The 19,411-nt window shown below is 43.7% G+C and overlaps 1 protein-coding gene across 5 annotated transcripts in view; it reads left to right on the forward strand.

Moving 5' to 3' along the window:
• Window positions 1-19,411, forward strand: part of MYO9A (myosin IXA) — a 173,147-nt gene that overhangs the window by 51,308 nt on the left and 102,428 nt on the right. For all 5 annotated transcript variants that reach the window (XM_041418455.1, XM_041418456.1, XM_041418457.1 and 2 more), the window contains exons 3-6: window positions 10,349-10,443; window positions 14,641-14,703; window positions 16,359-16,458; window positions 19,123-19,179. In XM_041418455.1, the coding sequence (XP_041274389.1) occupies window positions 10,349-10,443; window positions 14,641-14,703; window positions 16,359-16,458; window positions 19,123-19,179 (315 nt within the window). The remainder of the gene's footprint in view (window positions 1-10,348; window positions 10,444-14,640; window positions 14,704-16,358; window positions 16,459-19,122; window positions 19,180-19,411) is intronic.

Here is a 19,411-nt window from a genome sequence, read left to right on the forward strand (position 1 = left end):
AAGCTCTGATTTGGTTGGTTTTTGTTTGTTGGAGGGGAGGGCGTGGATGATTTTTTGTCCATAAGAAGCAGAAAGTGGCTGAGGTCTGAGAGGAAGGACAGCAGGGGCGGGAGCCAAGCTGAGGCTCGGGTTACACTGGTATGTTTTGGTTGCTGCCTAACGTGTTTTTGTTTTTCTTCATTACACATATTTCTCTCGGGAAAAGCAGGAAAAACTGTGTGTCAAATATACATCAGGGCTCTGTGCCTCTGCTAAGAGGTTCCAGATGGGGAGTGTTACGATAGGGACACTTTCTCCTGCCTTTTACTTTGTGGCATTAATTTTGGTGACAAACTGCAGGAAAACTTATATCAAGCCCAGAGTGTGCAGTGAATGCTGCTTCTTTTTTTTTTTTTTCTTTTTTTTCTTTTGAGCATTTTTTGGGCTACCCAAGTATGCAATAGGAAGTTGAAACTTTATTTCCAAACATTTATGGCCCCACGTCAAATCATGATATTCAAAAAAAGGGTAAAAAACTAGAGTTTTGAAGGGACTTGGAGAGGCTTCCTTCAGGGGCTGGAGAGTGTCCAAGGCTTGTCCAGCAGACCATATCCCTCTCCCTAAATTTAAGGCTGATGCCGGGGAAGGAGGGGGTGGAAGCCTCTGCAAGGGATGAGTGTCTTGCCAATGGGCTATGTTTAATTTCTGTGCTGAGCAGGGGCTGTGGCTCCACCTGGGGTTGGCACTGTGTCTTCTTCAAGATGACCTCCCAGGACTCGGATGGATTGTTTCCAGACCTGCCCTCAGGCTGAGGCTCCACAGCTGCTCCACCTGAAGTGAGTGGTGTGGCAATGGGAGCTGCAGTCAGGCTCGGGTGATGGCAACTTGTCATCACCAGCTCCTAAAATCAGTGAGTCACAGCTTCAGCAAGTCTCTGAGTGCTACGAGAGCTGTCAGCAGGTGACAACGGCGACAAGAGCGCGGCAAAACCTTGTCCTAAAGTGTTCTTGGGATGTAGTTTCCTGTGTGGATGTTTTTGCATGATGAAATTATGTCTTAAAAAGTAGCACTTGGTTTGTGTATTGTGTCATTTGAAACATCAAGGTTTCCGAGACAACAGGACAAAAAGACCCAAACCATGTTACTTTGGAAAGGATGTGAAGCCACAGGTGAGAGGTGGCTTTCTACAGCTGGATGTAATGCTCCATGCTCTAAAACGAGGAGATGTTTTAGAGACAGGAATTTACCCCCATCTTCTGCAGAGCACTGAAATATGTGGAGGGATGACTGAAAATAGAAAAGTTATATTTTCTTTATTAGGGGCTTCAGGGCAGATGAGACATGAGTGATCAGGAGCTCTGGAGACTCAAAAGCCTCAACCTTGAGAAGAAAAAGGCAAATGTGGTGCTAGGAATGTTGTTACCTGTTTATCATCGTGGAATTACAGCATGGTTTGGGTTGGAAGGACCTTAAAGCCCATCTTGTTCCAACCTCTGCCATGGACAGGGACACCTTCCACTAGACCAGGGTGCTCCAAGCCCCATCCAGCCTGGCCTGGAACACTTCTGAGGGTCATGGGGCATCCACAGCTGCCCTAGGCAACCTGTGCCAGGGCCTCCCCACCCTCACAGCCAGGAATTCCTTCCCAATATCCCATCTAACATCTCTGGCATCCCATCCCATCTCTGGCATGGGAAGCCATTTCCCCTTGTCTTGTCACTCCATGCCCTTGTCCCAAGTCTCTCTCCAGCTCTCCTGGAGCCCCTTTAGGCACTGTCAGGGGCTCTAAGGTTTCCCTGGAGCCTTCTCTCCTCCAGATGAGCACCTCCAGTTTTCCCAGCCTGGCTCCAGAGCAGAGGGGCTCCACCCCTCAAAGTATCTCCATGGCCTCCTCTGGCCTTGATCCAGCAGCTCCATGTCCTTCCTGTTCTGGATACTCAGGGCTGGAGGCAGTTGTGCAAGTGGGGTTTCACCTGTGGTGGCAGAGGGGCAGAGTCCTCCCCTCCTCTGCTGCCCACACTGAGAGTTCAGCCCAGGCCATGGGGGTTGTGGGGCTGCCAGGGCAGGTCTGTCTTCTCCTCCACCAATGTCCCAAAGCTCCCCCTGGGGTTGCTCTCACTCCGTTATTTGCAGTATTACTGTATTTAAAGTAAAGGAAGCCAGCAGTGCTCCTGGCACTGTGTGAGGCTGTTTCTAGCAATGGCAGACAAGTTTTATTTGCTGCAGCTGCAGTTTGTACTGCATTGCTGCACTTCATCCAGCTCTGCATAAGAGGGTTATGAAAGGTGAGAAGGAAATAGTGATATGGCTTGATGTTGCAATGCATAATATAGCTTGTTATATAGGTTATACCCTCCTCAGTCATCACTTGAAATATATACATTAATGGGTCATCATGGGTAATCCGTCATCATTCTGTCAGTGCAGCTTTGTTCCCACTGCAGTGCTTGTTTACAGCACTTGTATTGCTGGCTGGGGAGTGTAAAACCTCCTCCTTTAGCTATGACTTGTTTCCAACTGGTCACTTTATTGCTATTTCTGTTTTATTGCGATTATTTTATGTCTTTATCCTATGAAAAAATCATTTGCAGCACCAATAAGGAGATTTTGCTCATTCCTGGCACCTGTTAGACACTTGCTGCCTGCATTTGACAGAGTAAAGTTTGTTCTTTGGCTGCAGAATATGAATGTTGGGAGTTGGAGAGACACTATAATAACACCAAGTTTCCCAACTTCATTTTGGGATGCTTCTTTAAATCCGAATCTCAACCTAGGATGAAGATTTTTTTCCACCCAAATATTTGCTGGCCAATGTATGCGAGGTTGCTGGAAAACATGAGCCTTTGGCTGTTCTTCCCAGGGTTGTCCACCCTGCTCACAAAAACATGAATGTCTGAGCAGAGGAGCAGGAATGTCGGCCAGACCGTAGGGATTTGGCAGCCTGTGCCTCCAGGATCCGTCGTACGGGCGTTTGCTGGTGGCTGCCAGCTCAGCTCAGGTTTTTTTTCCCATTATTGCACTTGCGTAGGAAAACTGTCCCAGTTCGGGAAGAGGACTTAGGTTGGAGGCTTTGCTTGGGTTTTGGGGTTTTGTTTTCTTGCATTGTGGTTTCATGGTAATTCCTTTTTTGGCAGTGCATCACTTGAAAGGAAGAAGCTGCCGTGGTCTGATCCTGTGCTTAAAATATTGGAAAAGGAGGAATATTCTGCCAACACTGAAGTCTTTGCTGGGAATGCAGACACTAAATCCTATTTCTTACATAGCTGGTACAGCTTCTGCATTGTGTCTCCCAAACAAGGGTGTGTTGTAGTGATGCTTATGGGGTTTATCTCAAGTATTTTACCCATAATGGTGCTTTGGATATTTCCATTACATTGGCACTCCAACTAAATTGACTCCTAAACCTTCTGTAAGTTGCTGCTCTCCCATTACAATTCCTTCTCTTCCATATTTGTATTGGGGAGTGTGAACTCAATGTGCACAAAGACATGTGGTCATAACTGAGCCTGTATTTTAAGACAGGTTGTTGCACAAAATTTGTTGTTTAATTTCTCCAGGCACTGAGCTCCTCTGTGGTGACCAGGGACAGGACCTCAGGGAACAGCTGGAGCTATGTGGGGAAGATTTAGGTTGGGTTTTGGGAGAGGTTCTTTCCCCAGAGCAGGGTCAGGTGCTCAACAGGCTCCCCGGGAATGGCGATGGCCTCAAGGCTTCCAGAGCCCCAGCAGTTGGGACAGTGCTCTTAGGGACATGGATTTATTGTGGTGTCCTGTGCAGGGACAGGAGTTGGACTTGATGGTCCCATCCAACTCAGGAATATTCCATGCTTATATGATTCTCCATGCCAGGATGTTGACATGATTCCCCAGAGGGGGAAAAGTGCTATCCTGGAATAATTTCAGTCTTCACCCCAGGCAGGGTCAGTGCAAGTGTCTTACCATGACAAAATATTTTTAGTTGACATAAACTGTCTGTAATGAGAAAAAAAAAATTTAAAAAGATGTTTTATAGTTTGTGCCATGAGGGTTGTATTTTACACATTAGTTTAACCACAAGAGGGTTTGTCTGTTAATGGGTAGAACTCCTTTGGCTGCTGTTCAGTAATTGTAATTCTGTAATGAAGGATTTGGTGTGCTTTTTGATGGAAGAATCCTGCTGAGTTTAATTCCATGTAGTGATGGCTGCGCTGTCATTGACAGTGAAGTGGCAGTGAAGGGATGAAGAGCATTTTAAACTTCATAAATGCAAAAATTGTATGTTTGGTTGGTGGGGGGAGGCCCCTTAAATAAGGTCTTGGCCCTTTGGGCAGTCTTTGCAAGCCAAATGGACCTGTTCTCCATGTCCTCCCTCGGGGCAGGAGGGAGAGGAAGGGTCATCAGCACTTCCCAGGTGTCTTTATCCTCTGGATTTTCTGCGTCTGAAGTATTTGTAGGTCATGTATTTGAAACGTTCTTTTGTGGGTACTAAAGAGCAGGGACAGGACAGATGTGCACCTTTTGGTTTCTGCAACTGCTTAAAAATTGAGTATTGATTTTATGGGAAGAAACAGGAAACTCCATGGGTTTGAGATGCTCATAAGCAAAAAATCCAGCTAGCACAGGAAGCAAACACCACCAAGGAGATGTTCTGCTGTGTTTGCTGCCAAAGACTGGATTCGATCCTGCTAAAGCAGTAGGATTAGATTCTGTTCATGTCCACAGCCAAGACATGCTTTCTCTAAAGTGTTAGAGACAAATATCACCAATTTTTAAACAACAAAAAAAAAGTATTTTGTCATTATAACCTTGAATTTCAGTTACTTTGTCATGTTTTGGTTTGAGTGCTCAGAGGAGGCCACAGAGATGCTCTGAGGGTGGAGCCCCTCTGCTCTGGAGCCAGGCTGGGAGAGCTGGGGGTGCTCAGCTGGAGAGGAGAAGGGTCTGGGGACCCTTTCCAGTGCCTAAATGGTCTCCAGGAGAGCTGGAGAGGGACAGGGGATAAGAGATGGAGGGAGAGAGACCACTTCCAGTGCCTAAATGGTCTCCAGGAGAGCTGGAGAGGGACAGGGGATAAGAGATGGAGGGAGAGAACAGTTTTAAACTAAAAAGGAGAGCTTTAGATCGGATGTTAGGAAGAAGTTCTTTCCTGTGAGGGTGGTTGCCCAGGGCAGCTGTGGATTTCCCATCCCTGGAAGCATTCCTGGCCAGGTTGGATTGGGCTTGGAGCAGCCTGGTCTAGTGGAAAGTGTCTCTGCCCGTGGCAGGGCGTGGCTCTGGGTGATGTTCCAGGTGCTTTCCAACCCAAACCACTCTGTGGTTCTGTGTTCTGTGAAATGGAAAACCCATGTTTGCTCTTCAAGGTGCTGCAATGGCCCTTGAAGCAAAGAACAGCGAGGTAGGAAAGTTTGCAGGTCTTTAAAGGTCAGTGTGTGGCAGGTCGGGGCTGTGGGGCAGGCTCAGGCCCTGCTCAGGCATTGCAGCAGGAACACCATAAATAATCTGTGGTTTGTGCTTTTGACCACAGAAACACCGCTGGGTTCATCTCTCAGTGTGGGACACGGAGCCACAGCCGAGAGAGCAAAACCCCAAGGTGTTGGCGCTTCAAGTCGTGTTTAGCTGCTATAAATTAGATTTTCAGTGTTACTGTTGAACCACAGCTTGAGGGGTTCCCATAAAAGCTATTTTTTCTTTGCAGCTATTCAAGTTGTACCTCATACCTTTTGGCTTCCTTAGGGGCCGTGATCTCTCTGCACTGAGGTGGCTCCTCATGGGAATTCAATGTCGGAGAGGTCCATCAAAGTGGGGTTGTTTCAGCAGATCAATTTAGTCTGGAAGATTTTATCACGAGGTGGGAGCTGGAGGTTTAAAAGTTCTTCCCAGGGCAGGAGCAATAATGGGAGGGGATTTAGCATGGCTCTAACTTAAGTAGTGTACGTGCAGTTTATGTCCTGGACATAATTCAATATATTTCTGTTAAAAAGCAATATAACAGGGCAAGAAGAGTGCTGGGAGCTTGGTTTCAGGTGGAATGAAAACTAGGGAAAATGATCTTTATCATCCTGCTGTATATGTTTCAGGAGGAGGAAGAAATTTATGAGTGCCCTGGACACATATAAAAGACATTGAATTTCAAAAATTCCAATATGCTATTTTTCTTCCCTGTGTGTTTTTTTAATTTGAGTGAAAGTGTTTATGGATTTTTTTTCCCAAGCATCATGTATAGAATATTGGGATAAACAGCCCTCAGATCTGGAAATAAATTACAGGGGATGTTGAATCCACCACTTTTTGTGGATCCACCTGTTGTGTTTCTCCAAGAGAAGCTGTAGGTGAAGCATGGGAATGCACATCTGATGGGCATCATGGAATCATGGAGGGGTGGAGGGGGGAAAAGGCCTTTAAGATTTTCAGTACAACAATCACCCAGCACCACTACCATGTTCATCACCAAACCATGTCCTCAAGTGACCCATACAGTCTTTTTTTGAGCACTTCCAGGGATGGAGACTCCACCACATCCCTGGGCAGCCTGCTCCAACGCTTGACAACCCTTTATGTGGAAATTTTTTTTCCTAATATCCAACCTGAACTTCCCTGGCACTACTTGAGGACGTTTCCTCTCCTCCAGTCCCTGTTCCCTGGGAGCAGAGTCCGACCCCCGCAGCTGTCCCCTCCTGTCAGGGGGCTGTGCAGAGCCAGAAGGTCCCTCCTGAGCCTCCTTTTCTCCAGGCTGAGCCCTCCCAGCTCCCTCAGCTGCTCCTGGTGCTCCAGCACCTTCTGTATTTATGTTATTTGGTGGGAAATAGGTTTTAGCAAAGCTGTTCCCAGCATGCTCACACAGTTACAAGTCATTCAGACTTTATGAATACATTTGATTAATGAACTCCAAATTTCACAGTAAACCAGGGAATTCAAATCCTCCAGCACTGTCTTGTCTGATATTAACCTGTTTCTTCTCTCTGGAATTAATGAGCTTGATGGAATCTTGCTCCCCGTCCCTTCCATGCCCCTCAGTGGAATATAACTATTAATATAAGTATTCCACAATGGCATAGTTGAGATTCAAGCAGTCAACTTGCTGTTCTTCTGGTATATTCATGGTGTGACTTTCAAAAAAATTCAATTTATGTTTGAGGTTAATGGGGAACCATTTAAAAACTCGTATATTAATATATTTCTTATCCTCTACAGCAAAGAGAAGATGATGTTTTTATTTTTCCCTCCAAGGGTGGGGGCTAAAGGCTCCTCTTAGGGCTGTGGACCTAAAATATGCTGGCAAAGGTCTGTATTTCCACTTGTTCTTTTACCACAGAAGCTGTAATTCCATAAGGGAATGCAGCTGTTATTCTGTAGGAGTATATTGCTGTTATTCTATGGAGGAATAATGCTCAGTTTGGATGATCTGTAGAACAGTGTTTTATTGCCAGATAAGAACAATTCACCACGGTGTTTTCCCAGTTGCTGAGGTTTGGAAAATGACGTTTTTTCAGGAAAGACATTAAAATAATCCTTATTCTGACTGTAATCTGGAATTAATCCAGATTGCATCAATATTCAGGTGAGAACGAGGAAGCTGCAAGCCTCTGGGATCAGAAGGAACGTGGAGCATTTAGCCAGGAAACTGTTAATTCCTTTTTTCCCTCATCCTGATAGACATCTCTTTGTGCAGGAGGGCTGGAGGAGGAGGAATGGAGCTGCTCTCTCCTGCCTTCTCCAAACTGCTGGATCACCCTCTGGGTCCAGAGGGACTCCCAGCTCCTACAGAGGAACGTATTGAATTTTGTTTTCTTCCAAATGTTGAGCCCTGGCCAGTAAAAGCTTTGGTCTCCCCAAGAATCCTTGGAATGCTGTTCTGGAGTTTTGTCCGTTGAGCTGCTCAGCAGCCTCAAATCAATGAGTCAGTAAAGGGCAATCAAATGAACAGAAGATAATTTGTTTTAGAGAAGTTATAACTCGTTTTCTGAAGTTGAACTATTATATTCTGCCCCGCTTGCAAGGGACAGGGTGTTCTGGTCTGGTCTATATGGATTAGACACGTATAAATTGAATTAATAGCACTTTTTTATAGCTCAACAGTCCTGCTAAAGAAACCTTGTGAGTAAAGCAAACAAAAATGTATTAAGTTGTCTCAAATCAAACACCAGACGTTTCTCCAGCTACTTGTTGGCCCATTCCCAGCGTGCCAGGCCCAGAGTCACCCGAAGTTTGCACAAGAAGGGATCCAAAGACCTTTCTCATTTGTATCAGCACGAAAGAAAAATGCATGAAAGAGGAACATTATGGGCTGTGATTTCTGGAGGCATTTGGGTTATAACATATCATGTGGTCTGGCACATTCATCCCCAAAAAAGCTCATAAAAAAGGAGGAATCTCGCTGTTCCCCACTGCTATACTTGAAATGTTTTCTCTTAAATTTCCTTGCTACAGAAAAAGAAAGACTGATTCCTGAGCAAGGCTCTCCCCAAAGAAATCCTAATAAATAGACGTTGTTTGTCTCTGTGAGTGATTACTTATGGTAGAAATACAGGGAATCGAACCAGAAATCTTTTTAATATTATTCTTTGCTAAAAATTTTTTTTTTTTAAATGAAAATTTCTTATATGAGATGATATAAAACTGTGCTGCCTCCTGTTTGGTCTGTTCAGGTTCATCTTGCTGCTTCTCTAACAAGCAGTGTTAATTAGGTGTATAGAAATTTTATCTCATTGCCTTAAGATGGTTTCTTAGAAGATGAGTGATCCCATAGCAGATAAATGCTCGTAACCTAATTAATACCATTTAATACCTAAATATAAGGGGATGCACTTGCATGTCTTGAATATTCTGCTTAAAAGCTTCTTGCTATGTCTCTGCTCACTGAAATACCTGGAGGTAAATCCTTTGGAAATCTTAAACACTGTCCTATCTTTTAATATCAAAATTGCTGGTGTGGGGAGAGTGTGACTGGATTTTCATCTCCAAGAGAGATCTGGGGCTTCAGGGGAGGTGTGGGTGCCTTTGATGTCCTCTGGAGGGTGGGTTGAGGGGGTTGCTGGGTGCACAGAGGATTTTTGGGGCAAATAAGTAAGAAAAAAGTGTGAACAGCCTGAAAAGATGTGACTCCTCTGTAGGGTTCCTGAGCTGCAGCTCTGGAATCATCCCTCCAGAATAACCTGTTTGCTGGGCAGGTTTCTGCTCTCCCAGAACCTGCTTTAGTCTACTAAAGCAGATTCATATGCAATAGTTGGAGTTTAAACAAATCCCTGTATTCAGATGGGGGGGGAATCACATTGTTATTCCATGGCAAACCTCTGGGGTTCTTAAATCATTAAATGTGAGCAATTTGGGAAGTACATCAGCCTGGGAAGGGAACCGGATCATGCACGGACAGGATGTGTCCAATACCCTTTCTCCAAGGTCTCATTTCATTTGGCCTTTTTATTCTGCTTTTAGCTGGGAAGTTAAATCCACAAAGGTCATTTGAAAAGCTTCAGATTATAGATGGAAAGCCCTTTTAATCTTTTCTAATAAATAGCTGAGCAGGGAATAAATCTATTGGGAGCTGAGCTCTGATGTTAAGCCTCAGCACAAAATGCCCATACATGAGCAACACTTTGAAATTATCTCTGAACTTATAATTACCTTAAATAAATTTGACTTAGAAGAAAAGGTGTGTGATTATGAAAACTGGTTTAATAAATGAAGCATTAATTGGACCTGGTGGCTTGGCAGATTCTGTCACTGTGGTCCGGATGATTATGAAAGTGATTTAGGCACAACTGAAAACAGCAGTTTCAGTTCAGAGATTTCTTTAAATGGCAAAAATTACTCTCTCCAGTCAGTGCTTTGGTAAGGCAGGGTTGGAATAAAAGCTTTGCATAATAAAGACTTAAAAGCATTTTGATTTTGGAAAAGCAACAGCAGCAACGGTGTCTGAAATGCTGAAAATACTCTGGGTTCTGCCGGTGCTGTGTATGACATTATCTAGTCTGAGTAGCCTTCAAAGCATTTTCTCCCCTAATTCCACATATAATTAAAAAGCAGCTTCCTCTAGCTCATTAAAATGTAGAGTCCTGTTGGAGCAGTGTACTTGTATATTTATTTAAATGAACAAAGCACAGCTTTAATGCAGACTGTAATAACTTCAAACATTAAATCTCTTCTGTGCAGCTCACACTTTATTTTTAACCAGTGTTTAGTTTCTCTTCATGAACACCAGCTTGCAAAGGAACATGGTCCCCAGCAGCTCATTAGATTATTTTGTGAACCACTCAAGAAACTTTCCCCATCCCCTCTTTTTTGATGTGAAATGATAGGAAAATCCCCCAAGTCCAGTTGTGAGTGACGCCCATGGAAATCAGGCAAGGCGGTGGCTTTTCCAGCATAACGATGGCATCTCCCTCTTTTCACAGGCATTTGGAAATGCAAAAACAGCCCATAACAACAACTCCAGTCGCTTTGGCAAATTCATCCAAGTGAATTACCAGGAGACAGGCACTGTGCGAGGGTAAGTGGGAACAGGGGGAGGGTGCTGGGTGTACCCAAACCTAAACAGGCTGCAGTAGGGTGCTACTTGCTTTGGTAATATTTTTCCCAAAATGGAGATAGGAAATAAAAATTCATAGGTTTTAGCTTATTAAAATCTGGTGGTATGGAAATATTGGTGCATCCAAGGTGAGTGCTGAGATGTGGATACACCTGAGCTGCCTTCAAGCCGGCTGAGCTCTCCATAATCCTGATGTCAAATTTTTAATGAACCTGAAAAGCAGCGTCTCCTCCTCAGACAGGAGTTAAGGCAGAAAAGGGGAATGTTTTAGCTGGGATGGGGTACAGGCTGAGCAGTAGATGGGGAGTGAAAGGTTTGGCTCAGGCTCAGGAGCCAAGGGGAGGATTTAATCTCTGTCTGGGAGTTCTGAAGGCCATTGAGCCACACTCTTCTTGCTGTCTTGCCCCCAGGCTCTCCCTGCAAGTCTCTCCTTAATTCAGCCCTTGACCAGGGAAAGCCTCTTCTTCCTCCCAGGTCTCCACTGTGGTTCTCCTCAGTTTATTTCAGCTTTGAAAATTTGAGAGCAGACCTGAGGAGAAGAATTTTGGGGTGATGATTGATGAGAAGCTCATGGACGTGTGCACTGGGGACCTAGAAAGCCCCCATGGCCTGGGCTGATCCCTCAGCATGGGCAGCAGGAAAAGGAAGATGTTGCCCCTCTGCCCTGTTCAGGTGAGACCCCCACCTGCAGAGCTGCCTCAGCCCTGGGGTCCCAGCACAGGGAGGACGTGGAGCTGCTGGAGAGAGCCCAGAGGAGGTGGAGCCCCTCTGCTCTGGAGCCAGGCTGGGAGAGCTGGGGGTGCTCACCTGGACAAGAGAAGGCTCCAGGGAGAGCTCAGAGCCCCTGCCAGGGCCTGAAGGGGCTCCAGGAGAGCTGGAGAGGGACTTTGGAGTGACAGGACATGGGGCAATGGTTTTCCACTGCCAGAGGGAAAGTGGGATATCCCCAAATGGGGTTTTGGGAAGGAATTCTTGGCTGTGAGGGTGGGGAGACCCTGGCACATGTTGCCCAGGGCAGCTGTGGATTCCCCATCCCTGGAAGTGTTCCAGGCCATGCTGGTCACGGCTTGGAGCAGCCTGGGCTAGTGGAAGGTGTCCCTGCCCATGGCAGGGATGGAACTACCTAAACCAAACTTTCTCCCTGGCTTCAGATAATTTCCATGGCATCAGATCATCACTAAGGAGCTGTAATGAGCAGTGCTTTGTTAACTCCTCTTAACTCAAACTAACTGAGTCATTTGGAAAAATGAGGAGTAGAAGCATTTCAGGGGGCTGTATAATTTCTGCAGCTGGCTAAGAGACCTCTTGCTGGGACTTTGTTGTTATTTTAGAGAATTGCTTTTCAAATTTTTTGCTTTCTTTTTTTTCAGCAGAACAGTATCACACAAAGAGCTGCCATTAATTTTTCAGCAAGCTTGGGTACCCCATGTCCTTTCCCACTGGTTTTGCATCCCACATCAAACCTGATGCTCTTTTTTCCCTCTTATTTAATTCTGCTGCACAGTTCTCTTAAAAGGATAAACGTGATTTTTTTTTAATACCTCCTGAGTAACAAGAATCCAACAAATGCCTTAACTATGTATTATCTTGGCATGATGCAGCAGCACTGTGGTTGTGGCCTCTATTTTTATTTGGCAGAGATATGCAAATAACATTATATTCCTGTATTCTAGTTCATAAAATAGGAGGAGTTTGCTTTTAAAAAAATTAGCTTTCTTGGGCTTTGGTTGCACAGTGTGCTGTGACTGTACTCTGCTGTGTGCTAGCAGTGCTCCCCCAGTGAAAAGAAAAGATGTTTAAAGAAAAATATATGCATTTTAAAAACAAAAAGTATATGTGACATGCAAGCCCGTTTGTTTTTTTTCCTGTGAAAGAAGATCTTTGTAAAAACTTAGCAAATTTTTTTTTAGCACAACCCAAATCAATTATCACCCTGTGTTCTGCATATCAGCAGCTTTGGTATGGAACTATAAATTGCAGCCCCTAATCAGAGTTTTCCTCTCTTCAGAGGTTGAAAATAACATTTGAAAATTTGCTTACAACCTCTCTGACTATAATCACCCAAAACGTGAAGAGATGGAACAGGCAGGAGTTTGAGCAGGGCCCAGCCCCACCCTGTAAGATGAAGTTTTGGATGGTCTCAGATTGATGGAGTGCTGCAGTTCAGTGAATTCCCAGGAGGCTTCCTGAATTTTGGATGTACTAATCCATGATAAGCCAGGCCTGGAGGAAGGTCTTTGCAACCTGCTCAGTCCCCATGAGATGATCAAAAGCCTTGACACCTGACATGAGCCATGAAATGGCAGAAGAGCCAGATGGGAGAGGCTTTAGAGCCAGCTAGGAGGGGTTTAAATCAAAGCCCTGTGAAATACAGGCTCTCTGTATTTAAATCAGTGTTTTACACAAGATCATTCCCTTAGAGCTCCTTTTCTTTGCTCTTAAAGAGCAAAGAAAAGGTCAAACTGATAGCTGACAATGGTAAATAAAAATAAATTTGGAGACATCAACTATTGAAGACATAAGCTGGTTCTCCTACTCACTATCCTGTTACAAGAAGGAACAGATGTTGTTCTTGGGACCTGGATTCATTGTGACCTTTGCACTAAACAAGGGAGCATTTTATCAAAGTAGCATTGTAATTGCATCTATTTAAAAAATTAGAATAAAATTGAAAATAAAATTTAAAATATATAAACTTTCTACAATAGAATTTATAAAGTAAAATGAAAATTTTAAAATAGTAAATAAATGAATAAATGAAATTCCCCTGTGTTTGGGACCAGATGACCTCCAGAAGACCTTTCCAATCTAAATTATTGCCTAAGAATGATTTTTGGGGTGGTTTATAATAAGAGCAGAAATTATAGGGGTGGGGAGGAATGCCAAGGGCATGGACATGTTGCAGGTTGTTGTACAGGAGTGTCTGAGCCATTATCCAGTGGGATCTCATCAGTGGGATCTGGGATGCTCTCATTACTGTGTTCCCTGACCCTGCCATGAATTCATGGCTTGGGAAGGAAAAATTTGGCTCAGGTTAGAAAGGGAACATAAAAACCCCATCAACCTGTGGGTAAGGAAAATCCATACATAGACTGTTCCCAGTTTCCTCCCAGGGAATAAACAGGAATACAGCTTTGCTGTCTCTCTTCCTTTACTCCTCCTGTCCAGCAAGGTCATCCAGCAGGGAGTTGGATTTGCCACTTCCAGTAGCCTCTCCCAAGAGCTGCCATAAGAATGTTCACAAAACCTTGCAGCATGTCCTAATGATTTATATTTTAGTTTTTACGGAAGGAAGGGAGAAAGTTGTGCTGGAGGTCATAATTAGATCTGGCTTTCCCAGGAAAAGTATAGTGAAGGAAAGCACCTCCTTGTCCCACCATGCCTGAGGTTCATTGGGTTTCCTAATTCCTCCATAGCTCCGACCGTGGGAGCCACGTCACTGGGCATCTGTCACCAGAAAAGCACAGCTCCACCATCCAAACTGCCACCTAGAACTCTGGCTTCCAAATCCCTGTCATTACTGGTTAGGTTTGTTTGGAAGAAAAAAAACTGTGGAAGCTTTGTTTAACTTGACAAACCTGAAAAAAGTATTTAATATGTAGATTGAGCGTGTTTGTTGTGGAGGCTCTTAGGAGAAAATGTAAACTGCAATGAGGAGCTTTCGCAATTGTTTATTTTTTTTGACTGGAGCCAGAAGTTAATAACCCAAATTTTTGGTGAGAAGTGGCTCTTCTGGAAGAGGGAATGGGGATTTGGGGACTGATTCTGCAGCTAAATGGCATCTTGCACGCTTCTGCTCACAGATGTATTTCCATGTGCACGGCTCCTGGGCTGCAGGCAATGGGATTTTGCTGGCTTTGGATGAAATAGGGATCCGAGCTCCTTCCTTGCAGACAGCATTTCTCTTGCCCATAGGCTGACGCATCTGAGATCATGTTTTTCAGATCCAAGTTAGTTTTGGCTTGGTATCAAACCAAAAAAACCTCAAAAGCCAAACATAATATTTGGCTTGTTCTGCTGAGGAAGAAATTTATATAACTAAGTGAAACAAGGCTGAAACTTCTTTGTGTGGGTACAAGGCTGAAGCCCCTGGTAAAGCTGTGTTCGTTGAAGCTGAGTATCAGGTCAGTGAATGATGCTTTGATTTTTCTCTTGCAGAGCTTATGTTGAAAAATACCTCCTGGAGAAGTCCCGACTGGTCTATCAGGAGCACAACGAGCGGTGGGTGCCTCTGCTTTGCCCAGGGCTTGGGTTTAACTCCTATATGTGGCACAGATAACTTAAATCCCTGGTGGAGCTGGCACAGGGGATCAGGATTTTCATACTCTTAACCCTGTGCTGCAGAGATTAATGATGCATTTTATATTTGAATATTTTGTTGTTTAGGAAGAAATCTGCTAATGGAAGGAATAAACTCCATTATTTTATGAAAAGTCTTTGGCTTACCATGAAATCATAGAATAGGTTGTATTGGAAAGGGACCCTTAAAGATTATCTTGTTCCAACCCCTGCTATGAGCAGGGGACCTCCCACTACAATATTGTTACATTTAATTTAATTTTAATTTTCTTTATGGCAGATAGATTATTGTGTACCCCTTCATTCTTGTGCAACTTGTGAACTGCTTAATGTGTCATTTTAGGAGAGAAACATGGTATTTTCATTCTTCTTTGCAGTTCACTGAAGCCTTCACAGGGCCTCTAGAAAGAGCCAAAATTATATAGAGAATGAACTTATGTGAAGTGTGTTCTTTCCTAATTTGATGCATAGCCTTTGTTGCATATTCCTCTCCTCTCTCAGTAATTATTATTCCACTTTTAAATATATTTGCTGCCTTTAGTTGCCTTTCAACTGTTGGCACTTCTGGCTGTATTTCCCTTTGGAGACAGATGTGTGAGTTTTCTGGAATGCTCCAGGGCTGTTCCTGGAGTTAAAGAGCATCTACAGCCTTGACAAACGTCCTCTTGGGTGTTGCAAGATGATTAAACTTGGATCCTCTTGGAAAACATCCAACATAAAAGCACAGCTTTAATTTTAGAAAGAAATGGCGTTAATCTGTGTTAGAGTCGTCTGGAAGCAGAACAGATGAGTGTCCCTTGGGGTGGGTTTAGCATTAGTGATATTCAGGTATTTTGAATATTTGAATTTTTGAATATTTGAAGATTTTTCAGTTGTGTCTCATGGAACAGCAACTGCAAAGTTGCTGCCTTTTTAATGGTAATAAGGTATGAAAACTCATAATTTCTGCATTGCAAGGAAATAAATTCTAAAAAAAGAGGTCAGGCTCTAATAAAGGAGCTGGGGACAGTCAGGGAACGAGGTACAGGACAAGGGGAAACGCCTTCAAGCTGTGTCAGGGGAGGCTCAGGTTGCACACCAGGAGGAATTTCTTCATGGAAAGGGTTGTCAGGCATTGGAAGGGGCTGCCCAGGGATGTTTGGAGTCTCCATCCCTGGAGATGTCCAAGGAATTCCTAGACATGGTGCTCAGTGCTCTGGGCTGGGAACAAGGTGGGATTTGGGCACAGGTTGGACTCAATGCTCTGGGAGGTCTTTTGCCACCTAAATGATTATGGGATTCTGTGAAATATGTGGGCATTGCACTTGGTTCTAAAGGAAAACCTGAGCATCCCAGCTAGAAATTCTTCAAGTAGATTCTAGGGCAGTGGCTGTCCTTGGATGGAGAAGAGGGATCTCATTCTCCGTGACATAATTGAATCTGTTCCATCCCTGCACAGCAGGTACAGACCAGCTCTAAACGGTGTCAGGCCTGAGCTTGGGAGCTGGAAAATCAGGTTGGGAGGTTTCAATGTGCCTCTGCTCAGTGCTGCTGTTCATTTTCGAGTCTAACAGCTTTTGTTTTTCATTTGTCACCAGGAACTACCATGTATTTTATTACCTCCTGGCAGGAGCGAGCGAGGAGGAGAGATCAGCGTTTCACCTGAAGCAGCCGGAGGAATATCATTACCTTAACCAGGTGGGAGTCCTATACAGGAATACAATCCTTGGTGTGGCCTTTTCTTCTGCTGATATCTAATGCTAATAAAGAAGAGATGTGGAGTAGTAAAAGTGGGGGTTTTTAAAGGTGTGGGGTAGTAAAAGTTGGTTTTAATGGTTTATGGGAAGTCTTCCATCATTGGAATAATTCTGCATTAGCAATGTGAACACCTGGTAGTGTTTCAGGTAAAAAATAATCAGCGTTTTCTGTACCTGGGATATGTTAAATGTATTGAGTTTTTGATTGCTGGAGGGAGAAACAGTCAGAATTTCCTGCTCTCTGTGTGAATGCCATTTACTCATTAATAACTGACTCCTGAGCAGAAGAGGGGAAGATGTGGCATACTGAGATATAACATCTTGCATGAGGAAGTCCTAATTCTGTAGCTTCTGGCTGGCTTTTAGCAAGACCCTCTGAATTTAACAATAGAACAAGTCTAATATAACTAAAACCACAGCAGCCATTGAAAACCTGGGAATTAATGATGGATGAGGTGTTAACCAACAGCCAAATAAACTCAGTTTACATGATGATAATTTTATAATAAACTGATTTACTTGAGGTATTTAGGCAGTTATCCAGTGACTCTTGCAAGCAGGGACTTCAAAAAGACCAAAAAGAGGAGGAATATGTGGAAGAGGAGTTAAGTTACATGTTGATTTTAACTAATTGCAATTTTCTTGGTGCTGAAACATGCGGAGCAATAAAGAATGATTTAACCCCTAAGCTGGAAAGAAACTTGGACCCACAGCCCAACCCAAATAACCTTTAGTCTTTATAGAAATATAACTTCATTCAGGAATAGCTCTCAATTACCAGGGACTTTTTAAGGATGTTTTTAAAGCAAGCAATCAACACCAAAATCCATTGTATATTAATGACTCCCACACACCCATGGCAGGATTGGGAAATGTTCCCAAGTGAGGAACACTCTGAGGGCTGGGGGCTCTTTGCTGGAGTCTCTGTGCCTCAGGCGTTGGTTGGAGAACGTGGTGTGATCTCCAGCACCATCTGTGCCACGGTTTTGCAGTGGGACAATGCCAAGATGGAATGTTTTGTTGGATTCTCAGGTTTTGTTGGGCCATCCAGTCACTTTCTGTTAGTTGAAAACATTGCTTTTAATTACAGTCCTTTTCTTTTACATAGCAGTTTAAGAGCATTTATATTTAAAGGAAAATTAGTAATCTAACGGCACGTAGTGTAAGGAACCAGTAGGAATAGTACAATTTAGGGTGAAATGTTTATTTTAACCAAAATTAAGGTGCTGTGGGGCAAGTAAGCTGGAGAAAGCTGCTAAGATCAGTCCAATGGATCAGGGAAGCAGACTCTGGACTTCTCTGAACACAGTGTTTGGACAGCAGTGACACTCTGAGTTTTTGGGAGGTTTTAAAATAATTTTTAGTAATTAGGACTAGAGTTAACACTGACAACTGTGGAAAAACAGCACCTTTAGATGTGGTCTGGGCATGGTTTCACATGAAGACCATCTGACAGTGCAGTAGCAGCTATTCCCTGCCCTGCAGGAGAAACAAAAAGGAAAATAAGGAGAAAAAGGAAAAAAGAGATAGTGGAGAAATGGAAAAAGAAACCTGGGAAACATTTAAGAAAAAAATGATAAAATGACCCTTGAACATTTGCAATCTCTTCTTAAGTGTGTCCTGGAGAAGACCCTTCATTTTAAAAGGGAAAAGAACCAGCTCAGACATGAAGTGTTTTACTGAAAATTAAATATTCATATAGAGAAGCCATAAAATATTGAACCAGGCCCCTGAAGTGAAGGAGTGACTCAGTCCTGAGTCAGGCTTTACTTTCCTCCTCCCAGGTTCCTCTGCTCTTCTTGTGTTATGCAAAGTAAAAGGGGAGTTTGCTTTGCAGATGAGAAATAATCTATTAAGATACTTAACCAAAATCTGCTCTGTAAATGCAGGGAGCAGGTTGAAAATAAAGATTTCAATTTATTTTAAAATGCAAATTTACTCAAAGTATCCCCCGAGTATGGGGATAAGTGTTTCCACCTCTTCCTCAGTGGCAGGTGTACCCACTCCTGCGCACCCTGCAGCTCGCTGAATATTTTCTGTGCTGGTTATTAACTTTTATCCATTTTGAAAACAGCCATTTGCAGGTTTAGATCCTTATTTTCAGCTCCTCAGGAGCTCCAGTGCTATCCCTCTCCCTCTTAGGACTGGTAATGCTTTGTCTTCTCTCAACTCTCTCTCTGTCTGATTGGAAAAAGACACAAATTCCTAAAAAGCTTTGGAGTGTTGCTTGGAAGAATCTCACTTTTGCTGCACTTGTGTTTGTCTGGAGCAGAGGTTGAGAGTAGGAACAAACCAAATCTGTTCTTCAGTGAGATTTTGGCATCAGTGGCTCTTCAGCTCCAAGTAAACCAAGGGTTTCCTCAACTCTTAAGAAGAACATATTTTAGTATATCCATTAGGATTATTGATGAGAGGGCCTCGCTCGATGAGATGCACTGTGAGCAGGAACCAGCACCAGGAATGCAAAAGCATCATGCATCTCCCCTTAAAACAAATAAAACTAGGGAATGACTGCAGGATATCAATAATTTTCCTCCTTAGGGAGCAGGTGGTCAGGGTGATTTGGGGTGGGAACACCACTTAACCCACTCTGCCTTGCTTTCAGATGACAAAGAAACCCCTCAGAGAGAGCTGGGATGATTATTGCTATGACTCGGAGCCGGTCAGTACAAGAACCCGCCTCTTCGGTGTTGCTGGTGCAGGGCTGCTCTCACTTGAGTGTTTTAGGGACACAAAGAAAGCCAAATCCAATGAAGTTTAACCCATTAACCACCCTTTGCCCTGCAGTGGTGTTGCTTGTGACAGTACAGATTTTTTTTTTTCCCCTTGCCCTTTTATGGTTCCTTCCATTTGGAAAGCTTCTGCAGCAGTTGGAGATGGTCATGTCTCCACAG

Source organism: Onychostruthus taczanowskii, unplaced genomic scaffold, assembly GCF_017590055.1.
Source record: "Onychostruthus taczanowskii isolate IOZ18803 unplaced genomic scaffold, ASM1759005v1 scaffold6, whole genome shotgun sequence".
Classification (NCBI taxonomy): domain Eukaryota; kingdom Metazoa; phylum Chordata; class Aves; order Passeriformes; family Passeridae; genus Onychostruthus; species Onychostruthus taczanowskii.